Below are 21,090 nucleotides of genomic sequence, written 5' to 3'. Positions count from 1 at the left end.
GTGGACACAGAGCAGCTAACTAAACAGAAAAAGATTGCTGCAGTTAGGCTTATACCAGTTAAGAAATTGAGCTGGCTGCTGGGAGAAACACAAAAGGCAGCAGAGAAGTCACAATAATAATAAATCTCTGAATGTCTGAGCCATTTAACCAAAGTACAAGGCCTGACATGCCTCTTCTACCCCACGGCAATTGCAGCACTTCAGCTGCCTGCAAAGGATAAGAAGGGTGATTTATAAGAACTCAGGTGATTAAAAAAGAGCAAAATATGCTCAATAAGATCTGTTTAAAAAGACAAGGAACTGTAGAAAACACTTTGGAAACATTCCATCAAAACTATGTGTGTGTGTGTGTGATTTTTTTTTTTTTTTTAAATACCTATTCGTACAAGGACAGGTTTCCACAGTCTGAAAAATCTTTTATGTAGAAACATTTGATTAGAGTTATTTTTTTTATTCATCAGAGCTTTGTAAGCTTCTTCCAGTGGATTTCAAGGCTAGTTGTTTAAATAGAAACAAGATGTTAATTCTACCTCATTTCAGTTCCTCTAAGGTGTGAGCTGTACTGAGACACCTTCAGGGCAGGACTGCTCCATCTTTTTAATCCTTTGGCCCCTCCAGTGTTTTCTCACTATCTTTTACCTAAACGCCTTTAATAGAGACTGTTGAAGTCTCCTTCCACGACTTTCATATAAGCTGCCTTAAAGGAAGACAGTGAGGTTGTTAAATACAGTTTTTCAAACACCCTCGCATATCCTCACTGTGATTCTGATCCAACCCCTTTGGTTAGTAAATACGAACTTAATACAATGTGCAAGAAAAAAAAAAAAAAACAGTAAGGAATATGTACAATCTTTCAAGATATTTAAGTGAATTATTTATTGCTCCTGGAATTCAGATTCTTCCCACTGCTTTCCAGGTTATTGAAAAGAAGTCACGTGCATGGTTTTCCTACCTGCTGTGCATAATTACCTGTAGCGGAAACTGGAACCCTTGCTGCAGAGTAGTGTTCTGGGCTTTGATTTGGGCTCTTCAGAAAGCCTGAAGAAAGCATGATACTCCACACAAATCTTCCAGAAAGCCTTACAGGCATCTCGGCTGGCCATAGTGAACTCCAAAGTGTCCTTGCATAACACCTGTATAAATTATTTTCTATCAAGCATAACGTCCTGTGAGAATACCAAAGCTTTCACTGCCTTCTAAACTGTCAGTCCAGTATTCCATGCAGCATCTGGTTTTCTGTGTATCTCCCCATCCGCTCCACAGCCACTGAAATTGAATGACTGGCAACCTTCCAAAGATCAGACATGACCCCCACTCATACCAAACCACTACCTCCCCTCATACTAACTAAACCTTGTCTAAGAAGCCAGGCTTCCTTTACACATGCCCCTCAACTTACATTCTTTTTTTCTGCCTTGCCTCTTGGATGCCAGAAACATTTTTATGAAGTTGTAAGTTAGGTGAAAATGAGTATCAAAGGGCTTTTCGAGGTGGCAAGAAATTATAAATGACCAACAGGAAAGGGTTGGGGACAGATTTCCTTCCCTCTGTCAGGATGATTGCATGTACACAAGTGTTTTCAATATCCCAGTTAGAAATACACCTTCCTCTATATGGTCTCTCATTCTTTGTATTTCTCTCTTGGCATAGTTCATATTTTAATGTGTCCTAAGGGAACTTGGATTTATAGTTCGAAAGTACAAGCTTTTCTCATCCTGAGTCACCACATAGCCTCATTAGCCCAAGGCTCTATGGCAGGCTCCCAGCCCTCTTTTCAACAGCCCCACCAGCTCTCTGAACTGAGTGCCCCCTTCTCTCATTCCTTTCCAGGTTCTTGCATGCAACCCTGGAGGCTTTCCCCACGAGGTTCACACTAGGTCTGGTCCCATGAATTAGTCAAATAAACACCTTTAGACAATACCAAGACCCAGGAAATATAATCCAAACTGGATCTTCTATAGACCCAAATTATTGATACACATGCACTTTTGCCCTTTACGGCCAGTCATTAAAAAATCCTTTCTAACACCTTTTTTCTTACCCCATGTGGTGACAAGTCACCTAAGAATTACTTATTTTGCTTATATGAATACCCACTTCCCACATTCTCTTCAGTCTAAGCATATAGCTGATGTTCAATAATTTTTGCTTAAGGGAAGTTAGTGAAGATATTTCATAAAATAAAAAGAGACCATCAAAGAATTATTTCTGTAGCCCTAGAGCTGGTGACCTCCATTTGACCCAACAGATCCTTCAAAATGCTATCCACAGAGACTTGCCTTTCAGCCCAACTGGTTCATTTTCCTATAGTATCACTTATGCTGAAGTACAAATCAGATGCCATAGTATTTTTCCTTTAGTTAAAGCATGATTAAATCCCTCCTCAGTTTATAGAGGACAAAAAGAGGGCCCATCACCCCTCAGGGCCAGGCATCTTTCACCATTTATAGTCAAACCATTTCTAGAGCAATTATGAAATTCCAAGTGAACAGAAATACATTTTATTAGAAACCTACTCACCAAAATATTAGCATGAAGTTTGATGAGAAAATGTTTTCTCTTAAAGCTTAGTTTGCGAATCTTAGCCCAGTTGAAAGTATTAATCTTTGTATTTCCCTGTAGTGAAACACACGGTCCATTTTAGAGCATGTCAACATGAGACAGGTCATGCCACAGTAGAAGTATGATGAAAAGTACTCTTCAAGAATAAGATCATCTGAGGCTTTCCTTACCCAGAGAGATCATGGGAAACTAAGCAGAGGCTGCCCTGAAACTTTGCCTGCCGTTTCTCCAGAATATGAGCAAGAAAGAGCATCAGGGAGACTTTTAAGCCAGTAGAGGGAGACTGTAGTAGAATACATTGTTATAATAACTTCTGCAATCTCACCCCTCACTGTTTCCACATACAAGTGCTAAAAGGAAAAGCCCATTTATTCTGCTCTCTCCTTTATTCACCCATCTTCAGTAGTTCCTCACTGGTTATATTACCAAATCTGGCTTGGATGTGGCTGTTCAATACACAGCCATCTCTCCTGTTTTTTAGTCCAAACTTCTAAATCTGTACCTTCAGTCCTGTGGTCTCCTCATTCTCCCCCTGCCCCAAATGCCTTCTATATCACCAAACTTCTTACCAGTGATGATTGCACACTCCCTGGGCTATTCTGATGGCAGTCCACTCCATTTCTAGCTCCTCTAAACAATTTTTGTTTTAAGCAGAACAGGAAAATAAAAATTGCTTAGAGGAGCTGGGGGGGAGAATGACAGAAGACAGTGGCTCCTAAAGTTGATTTGTAACTTGAAATATAAAATCCCGAGAAAGCAATGATCTGGTAAACAGCAACTGTTGCTGGAAGAATTTGGCTTTAATTCCCTCTTAACTAGCACTGGTCACCTGCAATGTAAAAAGCAATGAGTAAGGGCACATCTCTGTTTGGATCACTTAGGGTGATTTGTAACAATCTGCAAAGCACTACAGACTAAGGTTTTTGGATCTCTGGATCTCCAGTCTAAGAGTCCCTAAGAGCTTTTTGACTGTATCACTTTGCCACCCTGACCTGATTGAAACTGTGATGGCCTCAAAATCCAGACCATACCTTCCTGACCACCCAGAGGTAAAGCATATTGTGGGAAGAGGATCTATGCATAGTATTTGCAAGTATTACATCCCTTCTGGTTAGGGATAAGACAAAGCCTCATAACAGTCTGGCGAACAGATACTCAAGCTGAAGTCACGCTAACCACCTCCACACACTGAAGGGCACTCAAGGAGAAGGTTACCCTTAGCACCAGTACTCCCATGTGGGCAACCGCCAGGTGAATCTGCATCCCTTCACCATCACTGGCGGGCTGAGGCCTGATGCCATACATATCCAGCTTCCTTGCTATGTCCAGTAGCAGAATGTCTGATTCAGCTGGGCTTCGGCCACTGTATTGGGAAAGGATTCATGAGCTCAATAAATGCAGAAAAAAAAAATCACTGAGCCCCTCCCCTCTACACACAAACCTTTCTTCTGAGAACTCTGCAAGGAGCTAAGCTTTTTCTTGAGACTGAAGCTTCTCAGACATAAAGGTTTGTTTTAGGAGTCTACTCTAGCTTTAGTTTTCTCCACTGGGAAAGCTGGTGCCAGGGAAAGTACTTACATGTGCTGCTGATGAAAGTGGAGGATCTTGCTCTCTAAACAGGCTTGGCTTGGTAAGTACTGGGTTTGTACCAGATGCTTCCTAACCGTTTCTTCATGGAAGTCTCCTAATTCTGCTGTACAATACAAAAGTGACACTTTTCACATTTCCATTGAGAAATTTTTTAAAATGTACAACCTAAAAGACCTAAACAACCTTTTCTACTTAGCTGGTGTAGTCTTACGCTCCCACCACACCCTCATGCTGTCTGTATGTTTGTGTTTGTACAGGGGAACACTAACAGACTCGTTCTCAACAAACAGCAGTGAGTTTCTGGGAAGTCTCGGGCCGTATCATGAGTTACACACCCAGAATAGACCTTACAAGCTCCACAATCATTCTTGAATATTTTGTTAGGGTTTCAATCTTCTATACTCCTTTTGTAGTTTGGTCTACTTTCATTTAGCTCCTGTTACAGACTAAATTTTGTCTTCCTAAAATTTGTAAGTTGAAATCCCTACTCCTGGTGCCATAATCTGTGACTCAATTGAGATCAGTTGAGGTATTATGTTAATATTGAGAACATAAGTAGAGAGCTGTAGTCTTAACTAACTAGTATCCATTTTGAAAAGGAAAACTGGGCATGTAAGGATTCTAGGGATGAATGTACAGGAAGAAAAGATGATGTGACTACAGAATAAGAAGTCTTCCTTGGACTTCCAGTGGAGGTAAGGAAATACCAACCCACCCACAAAACCTTCAACTCAAAATTTACCCTGCTTATAAGGTGTGCAGGGATAAAAATGGAGCAGAGATTGAGGGAAGAGCCAAACAATGACTGGCCCAACTTGAAACCCACCCCATGGAAGAGAGTCAATCCTTGATACTATTATACTTTGCCATGCTTGCAGACAGGACTCTAGCAAAACTGTCATATGAGAGGCTTCATAGTATAGCTGGTGGAAACAGATGCAGAGACCCACAACCAAGCAATAGGCTGAACTCAAGGAGTTTTATGGAAGAGTGGGAGGAAGGATGGAGGTACCTGGAAAGGATAAGAAATTCACAAGAAGACAGAGTCAACTAACCAAGGCCCATGGGGGCTCACAGAGACTGAACCATCAACCAAAGAGCATACATGGAATGGACTTATCTCCCCAACACATATGTAACTTATGGGTAGCTTGGTCTTCATGTGGGTCCCCTAACAATGGGAGTAAGAGGCTGTCTCTGATTCTGTTGCTTGTTTTTGGATCCCTTCCCCCTAGCTTGGCTGATTTGTTGGGCCTCAGTGGAAGAGGACACATTTAGTCCTGATGCAACTTGATGTGACGGAGTGAGTTGTTGGTGCTGGGGCTCCCCTTTTCTGAGGAACAGAGGAGAGGGGAGTAGGGGAAGAGTGTTGGAGGGTTGAACCAGGAGGATAGGAGGTAGGGGACTGTAATAAGGATGTAAAGCAAATACATAAATACATAAATAAATAAAGAAGACTGCATTCACCAAGCTGAAGAAAGAGGCAAACCTTCCAACACTTTGGACTTCCAGCCTCCAGAATGGTGAGAAATCATTTTTTTCTCGCTTAAGCCACCAAGTCTCCGGAGTTTTCCTATGAAAAGCCTCATAAAAACTAATACATCCACGAACTTCTTTCTACTATTGTTCTCCATTATCGTAAGCACAGACTATAACATCAGCTAGTGTGCAAGTTGGCTACAGCAAAGTCATCACTCTGTACTCTGGGTATTTAATAAATCCCCACCAATTTGAATCCCCAATAGACAAATCAACCTTTCCAAGTAGCTGGCAGTTTATCTATGAACCTAATTTCTCTCTCTTTTTTTTTTAGATGTTTCCAGTTTATTATTAGAGACAGCCATTAAAGATTAAAACTGTGTGCGTAGCTGTGTGCTTAGAACTGTCTGCCCTACTGTAAATGGCCTTAGACTTCTTTGAACTTTTCTTTCTTTGTAATTCTAATATTTCTTCTGTGTGCCTAAGATCCACATGAGTGAGTTTTATTTTGAGATCATAACTTAATTATACCATTTACCCCTTCCATTTCATATCTCCAAAGCTTCCCATATACACTTCTCCACTTTCCTTCAAATCTATGGCCTCCTTTTCCATTAATTGTTAGTGCATGCATATATTTATATACATATACAGTGTGGGCTATATATAGTCTTACACTCTGTACTACACTCTGTAGAGTACTACACTCTGTAGAATCCTGGAATGCTCTCATATTGAGCAAATGTATGTACTATGCTAAAATCTCTATATAAATAAGGAATTAAAGGAACCGGGTTCAAGCTGATATAAGTTATCTATGAAAAGTCTGTGGCTAACAATATAGTCATATCACATGGTGACAGAATACTTTCCCTTAAAACCAGGAATAAAATAAAGATGCCTGGTTTTGCCTCATCACTCAGCACTGTACTTATGAGTGCAGTAACTATGATCAGATGAAGATACATAAAAGTTCTGTAGTACAAAGAATACAGTTTTCTTGGAGACACAAAGATCCGATATTTATAAACCTTCAAGAAGCCCATACAAAACAGTGAAGCGTGAAGAATCAAGAAATAAACTCTCAGGATTGTTTTTGACAAGATAGTGCAATGAAAAAAATAAAAATCTTTTCAATGAATTGTTCCAGAACAAATGGAAATTTAGGTGAAAAATACTATGATGCAGCCAGTTAGAGTCCGAGCATCCTTTACATTGGGAATCTAGCAAATACCCAGCAATTCTACCAGAATCCTTAGTAGACAAATCCTTCTGTCCTTTCCAAATAGCTGGAAGTTTACCTGTGACCTCAGGCAGCACACCAACTGAACATACTGAAAGTGAACTCTAAATGGATCAGAGACCCCGCTATCTAAAAGATAACTACAGAGAAGAATGTCTTGTGGCTCTCACAGTTTGTTATAAAAAGACTATTTAAAATCTAATGATAAGATAGAATTTGCCCAATTTAAAAAGTGCAACATATTTTTAAAAGGGCATTGATGAAAAACAGGAATAAACACATAAAAAGATGTTCAAAATCATTGGTTGGTGTTTAGAATAATGCTGGTTAAAATTTTTATTCATACCCACACACCTGGGCTATTCAGAGAAGCCTCCCTTTACACCGGGAAGCTGTCAAAGCAGAGACTCATAATTAGTCAAAGTGTTGAAAATCCGAAATTTAATGTTCACCTCTAAATGGATTATTCTCACCACCACCACCACCGTAATTCAGGGAATGTAGAAGAATAGGAGGCAGAGAGAATTTTAAAAGGGCTAGAGGATGGTGAGGTGTTCTATGAATGCTGTCTTCTGACAAGACAAGGCTACCATGCTTTGACCTCACAGCAGCTGTGATTACCTGCACAAGATGAAATGAGTCAAAAATCTGGTTCAGGCAGGGGAGGGGAGTTGGTCTCTGGGCCCCATGCTTTACTGGGGAGCTATGGGCATTTAGTAGCTGCTGGAAAAGGGAGAATCCTTCTTCTTTGAGGGTGTGACCACTGATGGGTTTTCCATATTCCATTGTATAGCCCCATATCCATACAGATGGCAGCAGTAGTAACTGGATTTATCAAAAACTGGGTTATCAGAAACAAAACAAGCAAAGAAGACATGCAGTTGGGGGGGGAGTTGTTGGCAGAAGGAATTGGAAATTCCATGAAAAAATTGCATGAGAAACCAGTGGGGTATGACCTTATTTCATTGTATACATGTATGACATAACAAATAACAATATTAATAGTAATAATAAAGAAAAGGATTCATTGAAAAAAAAAAAAACTAAAAAAAAAAAATAAAGAAAAGGATTGTTATACAAGTAATGATATATCCCTTTATACTCATTATGTTAGCCATAAGGTAATTAATTCCAAGTGTTAAGGAAGGTGGGAAAGTTAGAAGCTTCATATGCTCTTGATCAAAGAATGATATGTGTGTATGGAGATAACACAGTAAAGTACATTAATTTGTACAGTTAATTTTCATTGATAATTATAAAAATGTTTAGGAGAAATATATTATACAACTAGGCAATCACTTTTCTAAAAACCTACACAAGAGGAAAAAATATATCCATCTAGAAACATGTATGCTAATGTTTATACTATTATTCTTAATGCCTAAATTAGAAACTTTCGTAACTATCCATGATGAGGTGACTAGATGAGCAAAATGTGATAAATCCACAAAATGGAATCTTATTCAACAATAGAAATAAACTGGAATATGCATAGATTCCAAACAAAAACAAAAACAAACAAACAAACAAACAAAAAACCCACTGTGTTGAGTGGAGAGGCCAGATGCAAAAGAACATACTTACAATTATTCCATTTATATGAAATTTCCAAAAGGCAAAGAAAAGTATAGAAACAGAAATGTAATCAGTGATTGCCTGAATTTGAGGAGGAGAATAGAGCATGGCAAAGCAGGACTCTCTCTGTCTCTGTCTGTCCCCAACTGCATGTCTTCTTTGCTGGTTTTGTTTCTGATAACCCAGTTTTTGATAAATCCAGTTACTACTGCTGCCATCTGTATGGATATGGGGCTATACAATGGAATATGGAAAACCCATCAGTGGTCACACCCTCAAAGAAGAAGGAGTCTCCCTTTGCCAGCAGCTACTAAATGCCCATAGCTCTGTCTCTTTCCCTTTTCTCTTTTGGAGCAGGTCCGGAACTTGCTGTGTAGATCAGGCTGGCATGAAAATTGAATTCACAGAGCTCTGCCTGCTTCTGCTTTATTTGGTGAGAATGCACCATCCTCAGCTTTGCTTGTTTTTGAGACAGTTTCTTGCAGCCTGAAATTCATTATGCAGCTGAAGACGTCTCTGAATTCTGGATCCTCTGGCCTCCAACTGCCACAAGCTGGGATCGCAGGCATGCACCACCATGCTCAATTTTATATGGTGCTGCAGATCAACCTAGAGCTTCCTTCATGCTAGTCAAACACTCTACCAGTTACATACCCAGTCCTGAGAAGTTTTTGTTGACATTATAGAACTGTTCTGAAACTGGACTGTAAGTCATAGTTGGATAGACATTAATCTACTAAAAGCCACTGGTTTATGAATTTTAAATAGTAAATTTTAGAGCATTTAAATTAAACCTCAATAAAGCATGCATACGCATGCACACACAAATACAACATGTATGTGCCTTTTTTGAGTTTCTTAAGAACAAAACTCTATAACAACTATAAGAAAAATGTAAAAACCCATGAGACTATGTTAATTTTCTCTCTATGGACTATGACAATTTAGCAAGAAAATTGGTATCACCAGTAGCAGGAGGTGACAGATTTTATGTCCAAATGTTATGGCTTTCTGGTCCAACTCCTATCATCTCTCCTAAAATCTTCTCTTATTGTTCTGCCTGCTACCACCATTGCCTTTTAAGTTCTATTTTTTTTTTAACCGAAGAAGCCAATATGGTTTTCTTAAAACCTAATTTGGATTTTGTTCTTATATTTAAAATAGAAGCCAAGAATCCCTTCTCATGTTGGTGATTAAAAATAAATGTGTTTCGAGTCTACTGAGTGCATCTGAAAGACTCTAACTAGTAGTGTTTTCAAAGCAAAGACTCATGACCAAACCTTTGGCAGAGTACAGGGAATCATAAGAAAGAAGGGGAGTTAGTCTGATGAGGAAAGGATAGGAGCTCCACAAGGACCAAATATATCTGGGCACAGGGTCTTTTCTGAGACTGACATTCAACCAAGGACCATGTATGGATATAACCTAGAACCTCTGCTCAGATGTAGCCTGTGGTAGCTCAGTAACCAATTGGTTTCCCAAAGTGAGGGGAACAGGGACTATTTTTAACAGGAACTCAATGGCTGGCTCTTTGGCCTCCCCACCCCCGAAGGGAGGAGCAGTCCTGTTAGGCCACAGAGGAGGGCTTTGCAGCCAGTCCTGAAGATACCTGATAAAACAGGATCAGATGAATGGGGAGGAGGTCCCCCCATCAGTGGACTTGGAAAGGGGCACAGTGGAGATGAGGGAGGGAGGGAGGGACTGGGAGGGAATGAGGGAGCGGGACACGGCTGGGATACAGAGTTAATAAAATGTAACTGATAAGAAAAAAAATAAAATTAAAAAAAAAAAAACAAAAAAAAAAGAAAAGCGAAAAAAATGTGTTTGGTTTTTGTTTGTTTGTTTGTTTTTCTTTTACCTCAGGCTTCTGTCTTTTCACCTCCCTGAGAGTCATGGTCTAGGTCTTTAATGTGCTTTTAACTCCTCTCTGCTTTCTCACTAAGGCTTCAGCCAGCCACAAAGCCTTCTTGATGCTTCTCAAACACCCTAGGCATGTCCATCCCTCTGGCTTTCTTCACTGAGTATTGCGATGTGTTGACCTCTCTTTGCTCCTTGCCTTTCTTCCTTGATTCCTTCAAGCCTTCCATCATCTGTCACCTTTACAGTAGGCTTGCCCTCCTCACATTATTGAAACACCTAGTATCCACTCCTAGTACCCTCCATCTCCCTTCTATTTATGCTTTATTTGTCTCCTTTGCTTTTATCACCTCCTGACATTCATTATACATATGTGTGTGTTCTCTTATTTTGGTCATTGTCTGACTCTTTTGCACTGAAAAAAATGCGAGCTCTTCGAAGATAAGAATTTGTGTTATATAGCTCATTGTTGTAATCTCAGTGCTTATAACAGACTTTAACAAGGTGTTTCTTATTTGATATGTTTTTGTTGTTCAATGAATGACAAAGAAATACTATACTATGAGTTTCTAAGAAGGAAGATTCATTTGAATTATACAGATTTTATTTGGTAGAGACTATCTGGCTAGAGGTGTTTAAAAGAGGTGTAAGCAATTATATGACAGGCCCAGAATGCTTAGGTTCTTGACAGTCTAGCTTATAGCAGGCACTCAGCAAATACTGGGCAGGTGAGTAAATGGTCATATGAATGATGACTGGACTGTGATTCTGCACATGACCATGACCTTGAGTCCTCTGAGTCTGACTGGGATTGATTGTGAAATACTAACTCACTAGAACCACAGCTTTTTTTTCCCATAAAGTGAATTTCTGTTGACCACATATCCTGTCAAAAAGCTGAAGTATTCTGTGCTATACCTGAAACTGTCACAAGGCAATGCCCAATTCCATAAGGCAGAACTGTTAAGAATAAAATTGTGCACTCAAAAAAGAGGTCTCCTGTAGCCCCACCCTCTCAACTGCTATCTGAAGATGTAAGTAACAGAAAAGGATGTTTCTCTTACCAGGTCTACCCCATGCCCCACATCTCAATGCCAAATATGACACTGGGCATGAGGGAAGTGACCTTGGCACTCAAGATGATTCAAGATGATTCATTTCTCACCATGTCTCCTAGAGAGACACTATTCTTGAGCTGTGTGTGGTCATTCTTCATCCCCTGAAAATGCTGCTTCTTGTCTCACCACCATTTTTATGCTGTTTTCTCTGCTTACCCTCACATTCAGTTCCCATGTACCCCTTTAAGCTCCAGTACAAAATCCATCTTCCCCATCAGCTTCCTTAACTCTTACAGTGTTTTCCATCTGCTGCCTTTCTGGGAGCCTGGAATGCTCATGCCCCAGCTGGGAGTCACTTGGTACACTGTCTAGGACATGGTCCCTATCCAAGTGCTTTAGCGTGTTGTTGTCAGTGAAATCTGAAATCTACGATTTATGGACTGGTAGAAAGGTAATGAACAAAGGTCATAAATGATCTTAGAAAATAACAAACAAACAAACCAATAAACAAAAACCCTGAAGTTTCGATTCTGCCAGATTATCAAGGAACAGTATATTCATGGAAGGCCTCTCCAAAATAAGAAAGTCCAGCTGGCCTTAGAAGAGATGTTAGATGTTAGAAGAGATGTTAGATGTTAGAAGAGATGCCTAGAAACTTACCTCCAGGCTGCAGGAATATCATGCCCTGGCCTCCCTCCCAGGCAGTCCCTCACTCTTCCCCAGGCTTCCTCCAGTGTATCTTCAGTGTTCCTTCTAGAAAAACTATTTGGGTGCTAACTCATGGGGAACATTAATATATGCCTGGGACCTTTTATCCTTTTTCCAACTTCTCCCTTCTATAATTTATTCTCTGGAGCTGTGCTGCAGAAAACATGGAACTGAGGCTTACCCTAGAGCAAACAGAGGGAGTGGGGACTGCTTGGTCAAATCCATGGCAAGAATTATTCAAACCAGTTCCTAGACAACAAGTCAAGAGACAGTGACAGCAGGGTATGTAGACTGAGGTAGGAGAAAATTGGCATTTACTTCTAATCATCAGAAGCACCACCACAAGAAAGTATTCTTGTCACTATTGAAAATACAAGACTCTGCAGGCTCGGAGAAATAAGAGCTTGCGTTACAATAATGCTGAAGTAGTAGGGACAAGATTTGATTCAGATATCAATGAATGTGATAAAGCACCACTTCACTGTGTCTGAACTAGGTCCTGTCTCCTCTTAAGGCTGAATGCGGTGCTAGGCAGGCAAATCAGGGGTGCTTCCCTCCTTTGCTTAGCTCTATCCCTGGTGAATGGGCCAAGAATTAGAGGCATGCTACTTACATTGTAAGATGTGCGACACCATTAAAGCTGTACAGTTGTCACTGCACGGAAGCCTTCCCAGAGCCAAATCCTTCTTTATTTGAAGAGTAAAAAGATACCTGCAAAAGGATTTGAGGAAAAAATCTTGACAAAGAAGTAGGAATACAGAAGAAAAATTTCCTTTCTCCCAGACCCATGATAGTTCAAGAAAGGAAGAGCATCCAGTCAGTCAGAGGCCCTTTTGGAGCTGTGAATCATACATGGGCTTAGCTTAAGAACCAAACCAACCTCAGCCCACAACTCAGCTGACCCAGCACGTTGGCAGGTCCTGTAACTGTTAGGAATTTCCCTGGCTGTAGACTGCTGCTAGCTTGAGGGACCTGGCCAATCCTCTTCTGGTGGTTTCTGCCATGGAAACAACCACATCCGGGGCTAGAGAAATGGGAGCTTCAAACAAGTATAAGCAGATTCTAGGGGACACAAAGAGTTGTCAGGTAGGCCTAGAGCCATAAGAATTCCAGAGTTTAGAAGAGCAAGAGCAATCACTCAGTTTTATAGTGATACCAAGGCAGGCCACAAGCCTTTCTGACCAGGTGGTAGCACTCTAAGATACTAAAATTGTGCTTAGAACCTAATGTCTGCCATTGATACCTAGGATACCTGTTCAAAGAGCATAGGTCAGGAATCAAGCCATCAAACCATGCCTGTGCTCATCTGATTCCTTTTCCTGGATTACTATGTTAGCATCAACCAGAGCCCAATTGAGTACTTTATAAACAATAGGTATGAAACTAATGGTTGATGACCTCATCAATGCAGAAACTTCATCAGGGACCATAAAAGGCAGGTTGAGTTTAGGGCTCTGCCAAACTCAACATTTACCATACATACTTAAGGCCTAACTAAAGGAGAACTCATTTTTGTGTCTGCATATGTGTGTGTGTGTATTTATAGTGTGTGTATATTTATGATGTGTTTATGATGTTTGTGTAAGTGGATGTGTAATTCATATGTGTATGTACAGAGGTCAGCCAAGAAAACCTTGGATATCAGACACTGCCTTCCACCTTATGTGAAATAGAATTTCTTTACCATTTGTTGTTTTATGCATCAACTTAACTGGCTTGCATGCTTCTAGATATGATTCTCTTCTCACAATAGAAGCTCTGGGATTACAGATATGCCCCATTACCAGCTCTATGTGGCTTGCAGAGATTTGAACTCAGGGCTTCACACTTGTGTGGCAAGTACTTTTCTACTAAACCATGTCTCCAGTCCCAGAACCCACTTTTTGGTGAATGAGTGTATAAGAAACACACCACATTGAAAGACATCACATTATCTGCTTTCTTTTCCAGAGCAAAAAATCAGTTCCGATATTTTCCTTTATATGCAAAAACAAGCATTACCTGCTGTGAGTATTTTCCTATATAAAGTATAATTTTTAGATTAAATTCTATGTGGGTTTTTTCAGTAGCTTATGCCCTAAAGGCAATGTAGTAAAAGATAAGTAGTTGCAGATGATAAATGAAAATTTGGCCTGAAGAATCTTGTCAAGTGATTTATTCAGTTCATGAAAGTTTTAAGTATTATATCCTTTCAAATCATGTGTAACTCTAACACACTAGAAATGATTCAGTTAAAATAGTTATTTTTGTGTAGTATTCACAGAAGCCCCTGCATTGGCTCCAAACAAGGCATAATCACAGTTTCTACAACAGGTAAGCATTATTCATTTTAGTTGTTGCTACTAGACTAGTGAATACAAACTAATCTACAGAGCAAGATATTAAGCTATCTTAGCAAATAATTGTAAAGAAACATTTTGAGAGAATTAGGTGAAGAGAGAAAACAACTTGTGCAAAGACCCCACACCAAAAAAGTCAATGGGCCCCACATAGAAGGGCCAGACACCAGGAAGATTAATTCCCAAACAAACACCTGTAATTTTTAACTTTAGCTTCCAGGATATGTCCCTTATCTATAAGCTAAAAGAGCTGTGGAAGAAGATCTCCTAGATCCTTTCTACGTGTAGAAGTCTCAATCTATAAAGAAGAATAAGTTTTGGGAGGAGTGTTACAATAACAGTATAATTTTTCTGAAGTAAGTTTTCATTACAATTATAAAGAGCCCTGTTCATAAGTATATAGTGTCATTACAGATGTTTTCCCTTTCTGGTTATGGGATACATCAATACACACATTCATTTTCAATGATCACAAGCAGTGACCAGCCTCAAATCTATGCTGATTAAAACACAGATGGTATGAAAACAATCATGAGTACTGTTGTGGCAGTTAATGGGTTAAGCCTCAAAATGACACTTGCTTTGCCATTAATTCTAGAATGCCATTCCTTCTTAGTTTTGAAATAAAGAGAAATTAACATTTGAGGGGAGGTAGCTAGCTCCTCCCTTTTTCTAGCCCACTGGTTCTCAGCCTTCCTAATGCTGTGACCCTTTACTACAGTTCTTCATGTTGTGGTCACTCCCAACCATAAAATTACTCCTATTGCTGCTCCATAACTGTAATTTTTCTACTGTTATGAATAGTAAAGTAAATATGGTTTCCAATGTTCTCAGGTAACCCCTGTGAAAAGATCATTTTATCTCCAAAGGGGTCATGACTCACAGGTTAAGAATCAGTGTCTAGTCCCTCACCTTTTCCCAGAAAGTAACTTAATCCTAAACTATACAAAAAAAAAAAAAAATTCAGAGTCCTTTCTTCAATAGCTGGAAAATGGGAATTCTCAACTTCACATCATTCAGCACACACATAGTTAAACACTCACCTTGTGAGTTCTTCCCGAAGATGTCCAGGGTCCACTGGGAAAAATTTCACCATAAATTTGAAAACAACCTCCTTAGGATCTTAAAACACAATAGCTCCATAAGTTTTCTTTAAATGTTCATTACAACAGTTAAAACATTCCCCTCACATACACACTGTTTCATTTCCCTTCTATTTTCATTACTCCTTCCATAGAATTATTTTACATTTCAACTTTTCACATGTATATTATTATTATTTCTGGATTGGGATCCTATGTGTATAGCAATTAAGAAAGTCCTTCAACTAATCCTTCCTACACACCCTTTCTCGCTTTGAGTTTCTTTTGTAAAGACGTGTTCATTTGAGGCCTACTCTGTCTTTTCTTAAGAAGTGAGTCGTTCAGAAAGACTATTTACAACTCGCTATCCGTGACAGTTCAATCACACCTGAGAAAAAGGCCCAGCTTCAGCTCAAGCACATGAAGAGATGTCTTAAGGATTTCATAACCGGAATGAGAAACAATGTGGAACAATGTCTCTATCAGTCTTTAGCTATATTTCCTGAAAAGCCACATCTACGTATTTCCACACCTACTTGCATTTGAAAATGAGAAACTTGAGACTGAGGGTGGAACTCAGTTGTAGGATACTTTGCTAGCAAGTTCAAGGTCCTGGGTTGCAACCTCAATACCACCAGCAAGGAAGAATAGTTTATTAGATCAAAAGTAAGCACACACATGTAGCAACAGTAATATCCATTCAATATATCTTTTAAAAATAAATTTCTTTTTTTTAATTTTTTTTCTTATGTATACTACGTTTTGCTTGCATGTATGCCTGCATGCCAGAAGAGGGCACCAGTGCTAGGTATATACCCAAAATTTGTTCAAGTACACAAAAAGGACACTTGCTCAACTATGTTTATAGCAGCTCTATTTGTAATAGCCAGAACCTGGAAACAAACCAGATGTCCATCAACGGTAGAATGGGTACAGAAATTGTGGTATTTTTAAACAATGGAATACTACTCAGCAATCAAAAAGGAGGAAATCATGAAATTTGCAGGCAAATGGTGGGATCTAGAAAAGATCATTCTGAGTGAAATATCCCAGAAGGAGAAAGACAAACATGGGATATACTCACTTATATAGACCTATAAGATATGATAAACATAATGAAATCTATACACCTAAAAAAGATAATCAATTGAGCGGACATGGGGTAAGATGATCAATCCTCATTTAGAAAGACAGATGGGATGTGCATTGAACGTATGACAGGAGTCTACTGAGCGCATCTGAAAGACTCTAACTAGCAGTGTTTTCAAAGCAAGGACTCATGACTAAACCTTTGGCGGAGTACAGGGAATCATAAGAAAGAAGGGGAGTTAGTCTGATGGGGAAAGGATAGGAGCTCCACAAGGACCAAATATATCTGGGCACAAGGTCTTTTCTGAGACTGACATTCAACCAAGGACCATGTATGGATATAACCTAGAACCTCCACTCAGATGTAGCCTGTGGTAGCTCAGTAACCAATTGGTTTCCCAAAGTGAGGGGAACAGGGACTATTTCTAACAGGAACTCAATGACTGGCTCTTTGGTCTCCCCACCCCCGAAGGGAGGAGCAGTCCTGTTAGGCCACAGAGGAGGGCTTTGCAGCCAGTCCTGAAGATACCTGATAAAACAGGATCAGATGAATGGGGAGGAGGTCCCCCCTATCAGTGGACTTGGAAAGGGGCACAGTGAAGATGAGGGAGGGAGGGAGGGACTGGGAGGGAATGAGGGATTGGGACACGGCTGGGATACAGAGTTAATAAAATGTAACTGATAAAAAAAAATTAAAAAAAAAAAGAAGAGGGCACCAGATCTCATTTATAGATGATTGTAAGCCACCAGTGGTTGCTGTGAATTGAACTCAGGATCTATGGAAGAGCAGACAGTGCTTTTGAACTCTGAGCCATCTCTTCAGCCCCCATTCAGCGAATCTTTTCTAGTTATCTATCATGTGGTAGATATTGTTCTAAAACAATGCTGGAAGTTAAAATATACTCAAGTGCCTCCAGTCTCATCAGAGAGACAAACAATTAAACAGATTTGAATGCCACAGAGCCTCTGTTGAGGAAGTTGAAAGCTAAGTAGTTTAGCAGGGGCAGGAATTGAAATGGTTAGTGGCAGAAACAAAAGTGTTTACAATAGAGTCCAGAGCTTTGTATACCATGTTAATAAGGCTGAACTTTAAAGGTAATTAGGGAACAATGTAAGCATTTTAAGCAGGAGAAAGATATGGTCAGGGTTGTATATTTCAATCAATCCATTGGAGAGAAATGTAGATGCTTAATTGGAGAAAATCAGTTTAGTAGCTAACGGAATTATGTGATGTAATCACAGAACTGGGCTAAGTAGGGTCACAAAATGGGTCAATGTAAGAAGAGCAGAGTGGAGTAGGGAATAGGGAACCAAAAAGACACACTGAGCAAGCATTTCCAAAGTGTTAATTAAGACCTACTGTCCAAAAAACAAAACAAGAACAACAAAAAGCCTGTGGAATTAGTTAAATGCCTTTGGACTTTTGTCCCAGGAATGAGGTCCAGGCATCTGTCTACATTTTAACAGAAAATCCAGATGAGCTTAATTCCCACGAAAATGTGAGAATCCATATTCCACAGTATGAGATGCAGGAGTCATTGCAAAGGTCAAGGCTTGTGACTGCATGAAAGAAAAGAAACTTCAGGCAGAAGTTGAACATTTTTGCAGATTGGCATTAAGGGTACTTTAAGAAACCCAGCATCAGAGAATGAGATATATGCCTACATGCAATCCACAGATGGAATAATTCCCAGAACTCTTCAGTTGTGCTCCAAGATCCAGCAGCATGAGCTTCTTCATCGCAGAGAAAATTATGACAATTTCTCAATTGCTAAATTTACTGAACAGATAACAGGTTGGTGAAGTCTATCCAAACCCCACTTTCCCTGTTTTAGTAAGATGGGGATTTGTGTGGAGCTACAGGAGTATTTCTCCAGTATGAAGTGAGGATTACATTCCTCTAGTAATCTTCCATACTTACTTTTTACTTGCTTTGTTATGGGCTTCAGAAGTTCCAACCAAACCTGTAATAACATCAATATAACAATTGATAGAACCCAACAGTGGTGAGCACAGCTGTTTTCTTTCTCTTTTTTTGGTACCAAACAAAGGTCAACATCAAATGAACAAACACCAGGACTACAGATAGATAACTGAAGACAAACAGTCATGTCAAAGAGTTGTCAGCCCCCTTGTAGTTTTTTTTTTTTAATAAGAACATACACTGTTGATCTATAAACTCTGTGGTGTTGATATTTCAATCACTGCTTCTTGCCTCGGTAGGGTGCTAGAGGTGTGACAGGCAAGGCTCTTCAGTGGCTACAGTCTCATAAAGGCATTTGGCTTCATTTCACATTTATGTCTGACACCCCCTACACGCACACCAGTGTTCACTTAATAATGAGCCTTTCCAGATAGGGGCCAGGTTATAGATGTGCCAAGGCAGAATGCAGCGGAAGAACCTTGTGACTGTTAGGGCCAGAGAAATGGGAAGAAATCTCCCTAGACAGTCATGAGGTCAGGAGTTTTAACTCTGGGGGTTGAGGTCCAACCAGCTGAAGTAGATAATGCTTTGGTCAAAGAGTAACAACAACAACAAAAAGATCACGAGGCAGAAGAATTCGTTTTGCAAACCGAGGTAACTTAATAAAGAAGGTAGGGGGAGGGACGACAGTTTTAAACAAAAGAATTTTGCAAGGTATAAATAGGTTTCACATTTTTAATCTGGGATTGAACCCTACACACCTAGGTGCAAACTGCATTTGGAAGCATTTCTGGACACCCAAAATCCTGTAATGAAGCCCACTTACGTTATTTCCAGAATGGCTGCAGAATTCTAATCCAAAATATTCCTTTTCAGCAAGATTGAGATGGCTGCAGCTCAGGTTAAAAAGCGCCTTTCCAGATGATTTTTGCTAAACACAATAAAGAGATTATGGCACAGTTTGAGTTCTAACGTGTGATGTTTCATAAAGGCCAAAAGCAATTCCTTTCTTCCATTTAGAGGACCTGCATACCCCTAAGGATGTTGAGAGCGTTACAGATACAGACACAAATCTACCTACAGATGGTTTTAGTCCCATCCCTAAAACCTCCTCAGAGGAATAACAAACCCTTTTGGAAGAGATAGCCTTGCAGTTAGCTCTGCCTAGATCTGCACAATTATCCTTCACATAAAAGCCCTTAATTCAGGTATCACAGGCCGCTTGAATGATTTTCCCCTAAGCCGACAGACGGTTTAAACAAGATATTAATAATATGACCCTGCTTCAAATCCTTCAGGGGTTCTCATTTGGGTACAGCTTCACTGCTTAGTGAGGGAAGCTGGTGGCCCCCTCCTCTGGCTGCCTGCTTGCCTCTCCAGCTGCATTTTTGCTCCTCTCACTAACACACTGCTCTACTAATCTCAGCTTGCTTGCAGTTCCCCTGACATGTCAAGGCACTTCACGCCTGTGTGCCTCTGCTCATGGAATTCCTGCTCCACAGCCTGCCTTTCCCATCATTTTCGGTTTGGCTTCCTCCTACTCAGCTCAGATGTCACTGCCCTAGGAGAGCTTTCCTGATGCTATCTGAGCTCCCAATCATCCTGGCTTACTTGAGTCAGGACACTTCTTACCATGCTTGTCTACCTTCCCCCTTATAAAAAAAAATTCTGCCACAGCAAGGACCAACCTATAATGTCCTTGTTACTCCCCAGTTCTAACTCAGAGCTTGATGCACAGTTGAGGTTCTTGAGTGCTTGTTGTTCTAGCATAAGTTGACCAAATTCATCATAGCTGTTCTTTAAGGAAATTTCATTTTGCAGCTTTGCCCATGAAATTTGCATATAACATATTCTGTTCACATAAGCCACACATATTTTTCTTCATAAAGCCCACACACTCTGTGAGCACAAGGAGGTGCCTTAACCTTCCCTGGGAACAGGCACTTTGAAGAGGCCTCTGTGCATATCTCTTTGAGCTCAGTATGACTTTAAGGGCCACTCTCACTGAACCTAAGCATTGTGATGGGAAAATTGGGCCCTGGCTGAATGGCACAAAGACATGCTGCTGAAAACCCCTAGTTTGGCGGGCTCTTTGACTACCTCCCCCTGAAGGTAGTCAGCCTTGCCAGGCCACAGAGAAGGACAATGAAGCCAGTCCTGATGAAACCTGATAAGCTAGGGTCAGATGGAAGGGGTGGAGGACCTTCCCTATCAGTGGACTTGGAGAAGGGCTTGAGAGGAGATGAGGGAGGGAAGGTGGGATTGGGAGGGAATGAAGAAGGGGGCTACAGCTGGGATACAAAGTGAATAAATTGTAATTAATATTAAAAATTTAATTAAAAAAAAGCAAAGACACAGGATGCCCATACTCCTGAGAGAGAAGCCAGTGTGGGTGCATGGAAGTGGAGCTGGAAGTCACTGAGCCATAGAATTAACAGCAACCATGAGAGGGCAGAGGTCATCCTAAGGCAGTGGCACACTGAGCAGAGCTTACATCTGGGATTTAATGGTTTCCAGGAAGGCAGCCCACCTCCCCACCACTTCCCCCACTGACCAAAAATATGCCCCTTCCCCCCTGCGCTGC

The 21,090-nt window shown here is 40.3% G+C and overlaps 1 protein-coding gene across 2 annotated transcripts in view; it reads right to left on the bottom strand.

Moving 5' to 3' along the window:
- Frmd7 (FERM domain containing 7) overlaps positions 1–21,090 on the bottom strand; it is a 55,864-nt gene that overhangs the window by 8,644 nt on the left and 26,130 nt on the right. The window contains exons 3-10 of one of the 2 annotated variants that reach the window (XM_060374509.1): positions 19,333–19,437; positions 18,504–18,546; positions 15,455–15,488; positions 12,686–12,783; positions 4,141–4,255; positions 3,778–3,925; positions 2,521–2,616; positions 970–1,133 (exon numbers count right to left, since the gene is read on the bottom strand). In XM_060374509.1, coding sequence (XP_060230492.1) covers positions 970–1,133; positions 2,521–2,616; positions 3,778–3,925; positions 4,141–4,255; positions 12,686–12,783; positions 15,455–15,488; positions 18,504–18,546; positions 19,333–19,437 — 803 coding nt within the window. Of the gene's footprint in view, positions 1–969; positions 1,134–2,520; positions 2,617–3,777; positions 3,926–4,140; positions 4,256–12,685; positions 12,784–15,454; positions 15,534–18,503; positions 18,547–19,332; positions 19,438–21,090 lie in introns of both variants that reach the window. The other variant, XM_060374508.1, reaches the window with a different exon arrangement.

This window comes from Meriones unguiculatus, chromosome X (assembly GCF_030254825.1).
Source record: "Meriones unguiculatus strain TT.TT164.6M chromosome X, Bangor_MerUng_6.1, whole genome shotgun sequence".
Lineage (NCBI taxonomy): Eukaryota > Metazoa > Chordata > Mammalia > Rodentia > Muridae > Meriones > Meriones unguiculatus.
Note: the sequence above shows the minus strand (reverse complement) of the source record. Positions and strands in the feature narration are given on the sequence as shown.